We start from the raw sequence: 10,533 nt of genomic DNA on the forward strand, positions 1-10,533 counted from the left end.
GAAAATGAGGCAGAACTGTGTGACAAGTTCCAGCTCTGTAAGCAATTGACACAGCAGTTAACTGCTTTTTCTTCAGGCCGGACATCTGGGGTTTCCCTTTCCACATTTCCCCCAATTTTAATCAGCACCTTTGTTACCACTTCTTTCTTTTTCCTATTCAGCCAAGTACCGGTGGTGCCTCCTAAAGCCTTCTTTTGTGTTTTATATTTAATAACCCTAGGGTATCCCATTTTTAATAATTATCCCATCTCACAAATGCTTACTGAGCATCAATTGCCCTGCATTAGGCAGAAAATAAGGGAGACAGAAGCTACGTATGGTTGCTGATTATCAATGACCCCAAATGTAGTTTCCATAATATTTATTGCTTAGACTTTGCAGAGATAGTTTTTCTTTTTCCCCACAGGAGAAAGAAGAAATGCGCTCTCTTTCTCTCTCTTTCTCTCTCTCTCTCTTCTTTGTCCTGGATAATTAGTTTATGGAATTTTCATCTATTTTTGTTTGTTCTGAATAATGAGCAATAACATTTTCAATAAGATATTAAATAAACCAAGTCAGTTAAAATAAGAATATGACCACTTTAAATGCTTTTCCTTTAGAAAGGGCCCTTTTCCTTTTTCTCTAACCTGTCAAGGGGTGATTACTTTGACCTGCCCTGAACACTTAAGCCTATGTCCACTAGATGACAGTGTGTCACCACTAGACCTCTCCCCATATCTGCAAAATACATGTAAAAACAGCACCAAGTAATTCTGATTTGATATTATTGATGATATTAATTAATGTAACAAGACGATTAAAGGTTTTTAAAATCTACTGTTTGACATTTTTTGCTTTGTATTTGGAATTAATAGATATAGCCAAACATATGTACAGATATGGTCTTAACAGTTGTGTTTGTTTAAGGTATTTGAAGGATTTAGGAACATAAGAATTAATGTTATGCATTTACCAAAACAAGATTGATAAAAGTGAAGGGTGTTAATAGCAAAGTATAAGCAACCTGAATTTATGAGTAGTTTTGTAGCTCCAGGAAGCTGAGATCACTGTTGGATTTGGAATTTGCCTAGACAATACAATGTTTATTTTTCTGGAGGGATTTTTTAAATCTCCTGAGACATCTGAAGCCTAAATATATATTCATATATTTTAACTTTATGGTTCTCAGCAAAATTCATTGCATTCCTTAGGAGTGGTGTGTATGGAGAATGAATATCTCAAAAATTTCCTTTCGTGTTTTCTGTAAAGATTGGGAGAACAATGACATCATAGCCTTTCCTGCTATTCTTTGAAACTTAGCTCTAAAAACCTACATGTTTTATTCTCACAGCCTAACATAAACATAACTACACGTCTTCAAGTGCTGAGATCTGAATACTTAGAGTGATGAGAGTTAACATTTTGAATCCACTTTTTAAAAAGATCTTCTACTTTAAGTACTCTGGAAATAGTTTCTCCAAAAACTGCCTTTTGTCAGAATTAAAAGGGACAGTGAGTAAGAAAAGAGTGATGAAGACACAGCTTTTATGATCTCAGCCACTGTTGTGCTTTCTGAATGCCACTTCTTTGCAAATTAATCTTGGAACAGGAGCTTTTCTGTTGTAAATGTCAAGATGGAACTGGAGAAGGGAAGAGAGAGCTGCTAGGAGTTAGGAGGAATTGCTCTGGTGACATTAAAGAATCAAACATTTTCAAAAAGCTCACTAGAGGCTTAGAAGTCTCATTAGGATTTCTGCCCCAAGATTTACTTCTTGGCAGAAGGTGAGAGATATGATGGACATGAGACAATCAATTCATCAACAGACAACAAATCACACACATAGATAAGACCAAAGTAACGTGTAGGCTTCTACATACAAAACTTAATTGCTGTGGAATAAAATTAGAATATTGCCTTATCCATTAAAAAGATATTTTTTTTTAGGGCAAGTTCTACAAAGAGCAGTATACAAGTGATGTGAAGGAAAGTATAGGGAAAGTGGGTGAGGCTTAATTGAGCATAAGGGATGGAGATCAATACAGAAGAAGGGCAATGGAGGAAAGATAAATAACACTAAGGGGGGTTGAAAAAGCCATAGGGAATCATATTGTTTTATATTTATTTAAAATTACATGTAAGTATGTGGTGGTTTGAATGAGAATGCCCCCCATAGGCTCATATATTTTAATACTTGATCCTTAGTTGGTGAAACTGTTTGGGAAGGATTAAGAGGTGTGGCCTTGTTGGAAGCGGTGTCTCTTTGGTGGTAGGCTTTGAGGTTTTAAAAGACTTACATCGTTTCCAGTGTCTCTCCATCTACTCGCTACTGTGGATTGAGATGTGAACTCCCAGGATTGCTGCCACCATGAACTATAACCCTATGAAACTGTAAGCCAAGTGAAGCACTTTCTTTTATAAGCCATTTTGGTCATAGTGTTTTGTCAAAGCAAGAGCAAAATAATGAAGACAAAGTATGTGTATACATATATAATTTTTCAATGATGTGTGCCACTTGGGGAGATAATGATTCCCCCAAGAGTCATGGACTATATGGCAGAAACCCCAGTACCAGGTATGAGAAACCTCCTTTTGCTTTGTTGGTTAGGCAGTCCAAGAGACTCCTAAAACAATATAGGACATTGCTTTTCTCATTGGTTACTTCCCAGAAGTTGAGGGTATGTTTCTGTTGCTAAGGACAACTTGCACTTTGGACGAAGGATTTGGAAGACTCGAGCTGGATCTGAGCTGAGAGTTGGCCTTCAGAGTACTGGAAGGTGCTATGCAAGCTACCAAGAGAAGCAATCAGCTATGATGCATATAATCCACAACAATAAGCCACAAACAACCACATCTAGTGCAGAAAAATATTTGTTAAAGGTGCAATAGTAGCTCTTATGTCTTGGCACCAATCAGCTGTCTAATTGGACATAAGCCTCCCTGAACATGAGGGAAATCATACCTGGTAATGGAAACCTAACCACCTACCCATGGCTAGTGTTATCATGGCTCTGAGAAGAGAACTTACTGCTGCCACTGTACTAAACCAGTATGATTCCTAACTGTATTCTGAACACTTATCCTTATGCTGTAGCTCTCACCAACCATCAAAGAAGCTCCTCTTTGTAGCAAGCAGAAACCATTACAGAAAGCCATAACAGGTCAAAATGCAGAGAGCAACTGATATATTTACAGCACAACCCCTATACCTCAGATTTAGGGAGCATCACTGAAGAGGGTCAGAAATAGTATGAGAGCCAGAGGAACAGGGAGTATGCCCTGGTGAGATTGATTCCTCTAGAAATGACAGGAAAGCTACATCCATATTTCAACACTATGGCTGCCTAAATAAGACCTGAAGCTTGACATCGCCAATGGACATGCTAATGTGTAAGGGGGAAATCTCATGGGATCCCCAACCCTAGACAAACAGCTATAGGCAAAGAAGGACTGCAAAGAGAGGCAGAATTAATATTTCTTGGCGCTACCTAATTGATTATCCAAAAATAAGTGGTCAGTCCTGAAATCACATACATACAAGTAACACTAAACAGACTCAGCAGGTTGTATTTATATATTTATGCACATATATATGCATATACATGTATATCAATAATAATTAAAAAGAGATTGTGAATTTCAGAGGGAGTGAAGGAGCCTATGGAGGGGTTAAGGGAGGGAAGAAATATAACAATTTTAAATTTTAAAAATTTCAAAAATAAATGTAATTTGGATGAGAAAAAAGATAAGGGTTATTAGAACTTGTGTGTGCATGCATACAACTTTTGTACAAGTATACTGCATTCAACTCAATCTTGAGATTGTAGGTGGTTGAAAAGTAAATGAACAAAATTTCCTAGGTAAAACTCATAGTAAATTCTGATGCTCAATATTGCAGTTTAAGAATATAGAACATTAAAAATAGTCATTTTGTGTGGTTCCCTTGTTGTTATTCCTTACACTTTCAAAATCTGACAGTTAAGCTCTCAGTATGTCATTGAGTAATTGTTATACACTGAATAAAACTAAGGACAAACTTGGTCACTTTTAGCTTGACTGCCACAATATATTGCTTCACATTCTATTGACTTAGGTCAATTGAAAACTAACATTGCTGAATTGTTAATGTCCTTTTGGCTGTCTCTTAAATAAGGCTGGATTTTCCAAACAAAATATTTTCTTTGTAAAAAATATTGAAGATTATATGTAGACATAAATACTCTCTGAAAATTCAAATAAAATTCTAGATTATTGATTTTATATGATGAAAATTCAATTTAAATGTAAATCATCTTGAAAATAAGTTTAATATAATTTGTTTTGCTTTTGAGAAACCTAAAATAAGTTTATGATTAAATCTTTTAAAATACAGCAAAGCACAAAGAAGAAAGAATTGCCATAAATCTGTTGGATTGTCAGGGTTGTCTAGAGGAACAGAACTTATAGAATTAAGATTATATATATATATATATATATATATATATATATATATAAAGATATAATATATACAGACTGTGGTCCAGCTAGTCTAACAATGACTATCTACCAAATGAAGGTTCATGAATCCAGTAGTTGTTCAGTCCGTGGGATGAGGCTGGATATATCAGCTGCTCTTTAGTATATACTAGAATCCCAAAGAAGTTGGCAAGCAAGCAAGCAAGCAAGCAAGCAGGCAGAGAGAGAGAGAGAGAGAGAGAGAGAGAGAGAGAGAGAGAGAGAGAGAGAGAGAGAGAGAGAGAGTTTCCTTTCTCTGTGTCCTTTATATAAGCTGCTAGCAGAAAGTGTGGCTCTTATTAAAAGCAGATCTTCCCACCTCAAAGATCTGGATTAGGCATGGGTCTTCCAATTTCCAATGATTTAATTAAGAAAAAAAAAATTCCTTTCAGGTGTACCCAGATATTTGGGTCTTGGTTAATTTCAGATGTAGTCAAGTTGACACATCTATCATCCTCAAATGGATCTTTTTAACAATTAATATTCTTTCCTCCAGTGTTTACATGAGAATCCACATGTTCCCCTTTTCAGCTGAGTCTTTACCTTTGCCCTGCTATTGGTATAAACAAAACTAAAAAAGAGTAGATGCTCTATTGCCAAATACTTGTTAGATTTTTATTGTTTTGCAAGAGAATAGAGTTTCAAGCAAAAAAAAAAATCTTGCAATGCTATGCAAGTGAGCAGGGTAACAGGACAACAGATAGTGAGAGCCATGCAGTGACTGTGATTGCAGGAGAGGGCATGCTGTTACAAAACACAGAGCGTCCGGTAGCACTGAGTATAAGCTGTTGCTTACTCAAGTCCACCAACTGTGCTTTACAAGTTTATGCCTGTAAATGCAAACATTGGCGTGCAGCATTGAAAATTTCTTTATCTCTTGAGGACATGTATAGGTGTTGATCTCAGTGGGGATGTGTGTGTGTGTGTGTGTGTGTGTGTGTGTGTGTGTGTGTGTGTGTGTAATGTCCGTGGAGGTTAGAAGAGTGCAGCAGACCTCCAGCAGTTGGAGCTACAGGAGTTTATAGCTGCCTGATGTGGGTCCTGGGAAGGGAACTCTGTGAATGAGCAGTGTGTTCTCTTCACCATTGGGCCATCTCTGTAGCCCTAGAATTAATGTTCTTGCAGCTATAGAGGGAACATAAACTGCTGGTGAATTCAATGTGGGTTGTTTTCCTTTACTTTTTAGCATGGGAATTTGGCTTTATTTGCCGTCTCATGACCTGGCTTATAGCACTGGTACATGTCTATAAGATCAGTCATCATGTCTGATTATCAAAAATTATTCTTGTCTACGCCAGACATTTGGTTCATTTCTCTCATCCTTTGCTTTCACTTTCTCAAGCAAACATCGCAGAATTTTGTGCTCTCACTGTACTCTGGGTTGCCCCTGTTTGTGTGCTCCATGATCACAATATGGCTGGGAATTTGGTCTTAACTGTATTTGGGCACACTACATAGAGCTGATGGTCCAGGGAGAGATATGACTTATTTCATTCTTTTATTTTTCCTGAAGTGAATATCCCCAGATGACTTCTCTTCTAGGGATGTCCTTATGCGGTTTCCTAAATGGTCTATACATATTTCTCTGTGGTGAGAGGGAGAGAGTACCAGTAGATATGGAAAATAGAATGGTAATAAAACCATCTGATATTAAAGCATAACATTACCATCTTTTTCTGTGTGCTTCATCTGATATGCTGCTCTTATTTATCTTTAGGATCACCAACACTGGCTTCTGCTCTGCCTGTCTCATGTCAACCCTGCCTAATTAATTCTTAATTTTAGTGTTGTATTTTGTCACTGTAAAATATTTTTTAGTATAAAGTGTATGTTGCAAATTTCTATTTGCTGTTTTTATCAACATTTTAATTTATTTTGTTTTTTTAAGTGTGTTAATCATAGTTGTTTTTGAAATCCATGTGTTCTGCTTTTGATTTGTATATTATTGTTTCGTTTTCTATTTCCAGGATGAGCAGAAACTACAAGAGAGTTTACAGCAAGGTGCTTCCATCATAGCTGCCTTAGTTAAAGAAAGAAGGCCTGCACTCGCTGGTCAGCTCCTGGTGGCGTAAAGAACACAGACAAGTCATCAATGAGCTGCCAAGGACACTTCCCAGACTCTGCCTCATGCCTGCCTCCCCACCTCACTGTCTCTCCCTCGTGTGTGGGAGAGAAGTTTAGTTGTTTTCTTCATCTTGCCACTTATAGGATGTGATACATAGATTGTCAAAATGGGTTAGTGTTCATGTTCATGACATTATGTGTGTCAAACATAAATGTCTTCAACCATAAAAGGATAGATAAATGAAAAAAATACTGCCCTTATGTAAGGAACCTGCTCACTTCTTCAGGGAGTCCAGTTTAAATGATGAAGTGAGCTATCCCTTCAGGAGATGAGACTTTAGACAGCTTAGCTATTATCTTAAATCTATGTTAATTAACAGATTGGTGCCATTATGATGGAGACAATGAATATGCTTCAGAATTATTCGGAATTCTAAAATTGTCTTCTCAGTATGTGATATTATATCTTTTTGCCTTATTTTGGAGTTCATCACATCTTATAAAGAAAAGAGAAGCTGGGAAATTGGCTCAGTGAGAAAGCACTTGCCGAATGTGGATGGAGCAATATCACAAAAGAAAAAGAAAAGGCTTGGAAATATTGGGTATAAACAAGAAATGGGTTGTCTCCAGTTTTTTCACCTTTCCCTCCTGTTGCTCTCAGTCTCTGAAGAGCCTGGAATTCCTGTCCACTCTTCTACTTTTGGGGTGGGGGGGTTGGGGGGGGTTGAGACAGGGCTTCTCTGTGTAGTTTTGATGACTGTCCTGGATCTCTGTAGACCAGGCTGGCCTCGAACTCACAGAGATCCGCCTGGCTCTACCTCCCAAGTGCTGGGATTAAAGGCGTGCACCACCACCACCCGGCCCTATCATTTTTTAATTGTATGTTTTCTTTGGGTTATGAGATGTTATTTAACATTATTTTAAGGAGTTTCTGCTTTTTCTAGGTTTGTTTCAGAAAAGTCTGGAGAGCTTCCTGAAGGCTGAGTTGTTTGTGTCAGTTCCTGGTTGTGGTCCTCTGGAAGGCAGGGTAGTCTGTGATATGGAGCTAGTTACTCTTGATGTGGTCCTCTGGAAGGCAGGGTAGTCTGTGCTATAGAGCAGCTTACTCTTGATGTAGGAACTGTGGCCTTGCAAAGTCAAGATTTATTCTTCCAGTTTCTATTGGCCATACATATTAATTCTTAATATTTTTCTTTATGTTGAGTTGAATAGTTATATATACATACAGTTATTAAAATACCTTTTATTCTATACATAAATTCGTTTTATTGAAATATGTTAAATCACAATATGCTGGGACTTAAACTGTATGAAGAAATTATAAAAGCTGCATGAAATGTGTTTGTTCAAGATTTTCAATAAAAAATATCTTTCCAAAATGTCTCCTATAACATGTTAAATGAATCCCTCTATATTTTTTGAGTTTCAATATAACATCAGTGTTATTGTGTCACATTTGAATGGTAGATGAAGTCCCAAGTACTGATATTGTATCAGAGTTTATTGTTGCCAGATATGTGATTAGCTGATAGTAAAGAGCAGCTTGGTCCAATGGGCATGGTCTTCTCTGAAGAGACATGATCAGATAAGAAGCTGGGGTGAGGAGGCACTCACTCTCTTGGACTGTGGAAGGGCTTGCTGGAGCCATGGAGAACATGTGGCTTGGTGACCTTCCCCATTGCCCATTGGGAATGAGCATCAGCAGTAGCAGAGAGCTGTGGCCCCAACAGGAACAGCAGAACAACTGCTAAACAGTCCAGACTCTTCTTTCTGACTTGCAATTATTAAGCATAGATTTTTTTTCTATCAATGAAGGTGATGCATTTCCATAATTTTCCCTCTTTAGTTTATATTTTACATTTAAATAATAGAGGGTAGAATATAATGGGCATGGATTAGTTACTGCAGGTATTCTTCCAAAGTGAAATGGGTTTATTGATTGTAAATATGAATATAAATTAGTAAGCTAATCATTTGTTCTCTGTATTAAGAAATATAAGTCAGTTAGCTCAAATTCACAAAGGTGAAAGTATGTGAGAAATGTGTAGATTTGGTTAGGATCTTTGTGTCCCTGTTGATGTGGCCAGCTGTGGGTGAAAGGCCCTGCAAAAAATTCCATATTCAGCTCATGGAAGTCTATGAAAGGGATTGACTTTGAAAGTGCTCATAGGTCAGAAGGAAGATGTTAGCAAGGCTTAAACTGAGGGTGAGTGGCATTAACACCTAACACCATAACACATCTATGTATTAGCAAAATTGCTCTGTAGAGTGCTGGGTCATTCAGCATAGACTTTTATTTAGTACAAGTATTAGAGGGTACAGGCATTCACCCAGGGTGTAAATTAGTAATTCGTACATTGAAGATGTAGAAGAAATGCCCAGCTGACACTGTTTATATGAAGAAATTGAATTCATGGATCTTAATTAACTTGCTCAATGTCCCAGGACTGAATTGTAGGGAGAGGCAAGGCTTCCTCAGGAAGAATGGAATCAGTTTAAGCTCTAAACCTTAATATGGCAGGGACTCCTGGCAAGGATATCCAGAGGAGCAGCTGGAGATATGAGAAGATAGCGTACTGAGCACTGAGAAATGGAAAGAGGCAGGAAAGGCAGGAGCTAGGCACATCTCTGGCTGGATGAAACTGTCACCACCATCCAGCCTTAGCAGACTGAGGGGACTGAGACTTGGGGACTGAGAGATAAGGGTAAATTATCTTATTTTAAATGGTTTGTTAAAAGACCCTGAAGTAATTTTACATTTTAATCACCATCTTATAAATTTATTTACTTCAATAACCTGTCCATTCTGACTTTATTTTCCAAAATCCCTTAAAAATAGTGATTATGCTGAAATTGCTTCTAGTTGTAGGAAAGTTTTGTAAACGTATTTACTTCCAAATTCATCCTGCTTAGTTAAATAAGATTTAAAGTGTTTCATTTTAAAAACTCAAAGCTGAGCAATGGGATCAATGGCTTACATGGGTAAAGAGTAGTAGTATATTTTACATTAAAATACTCCATTTAAGAGGTGACTTATTGCCATGTCCATCACAGCTCCAGCAATGGACCTGACTGGAGCAGTGATGGAATGAAGAAAAAGATACAGGGACACACAGAAAGGCTAGGATTCATAGTCTGGGATCTCAGGTAGAGAAGTCCCAGTCCCTGTAAGCTCAAAACAGGGTTATTTTACACATCTGAACAAGGAGATGGGTTATTATATTCAGCTGAACAAGGAAACAGATTTAGCTAGTCATAGGAGAAACAATCTCTGTAGGTGTGTTAGTTAAGTTTGCTATTGCTGTGAGGAGACACCATGACCACAGCAACTCTTATAGAGGAAAACATTTAATTGGGGCTGGCTTACAGGTTCAGATTGGGAAGCATGGCATCATGCAGACAGACATAGTGCTGGAGAAGGAGCTGAGAGTTCTACATCTGGATCAACAGCCTGGCTTAAGCAATTGAAACCCCAAAGCCTACCTCTGGTGGCATATTTCCTCTAACAAGACCACATCTACCTCAACAAAGATTACATCCTAATAAGACCACTCCATAATTATATGAGCTTATGGAGGCCATTCTTATTCAAATCCCCACATTCCACCCCTTGGCCCCCATATCATAGCAAAGGTTCATTCAGTCCAACTTCAAAAGTCCCTATGTCTATTACAGTTTCAATACTGTTTAAAAATCCAAACTTCAAAGTCTCTTCTGAGACTCAAGGTAATCTCTTAGCTATAACCCCTTTAAAATCAAAATAAAAAAAATGAAGATCACATACTTGAAACATACAATGGCACAGAAAATACATTATCATTCCAAATGGGAGGAAAAGGAACATAGTGAAGAAATACTGGACTGAAACAAGACCTAAAATCAGCAGGGCAAACTCCAAATTTTGCATCTCCATGTCTGTGGTCAAAGTGCTCTTTGAATCTCCAACTCTTTTTAGTTTTGTTGACTACAACACACTTCTTTCTCTTGGGCTGGTTCCA

The 10,533-nt window shown here is 37.6% G+C and overlaps 1 protein-coding gene across 1 annotated transcript in view; it reads left to right on the plus strand.

The window, feature by feature from the left end:
• Positions 1–7,013, plus strand: part of Crppa (CDP-L-ribitol pyrophosphorylase A) — a 291,765-nt gene extending 284,752 nt beyond the window's left edge. Inside the window, exon 10 of the mRNA XM_059279633.1 lies at positions 6,439–7,013. Within this exon, the coding sequence (XP_059135616.1) occupies positions 6,439–6,543 (105 nt within the window). The 3' untranslated portion in view covers positions 6,544–7,013. The remainder of the gene's footprint in view (positions 1–6,438) is intronic.
• The last annotated feature ends 3,520 nt before the right edge of the window (positions 7,014–10,533 follow it).

The sequence above is a fragment of the Peromyscus eremicus genome, chromosome 14 (genome assembly GCF_949786415.1).
Source record: "Peromyscus eremicus chromosome 14, PerEre_H2_v1, whole genome shotgun sequence".
Taxonomy (NCBI): domain Eukaryota; kingdom Metazoa; phylum Chordata; class Mammalia; order Rodentia; family Cricetidae; genus Peromyscus; species Peromyscus eremicus.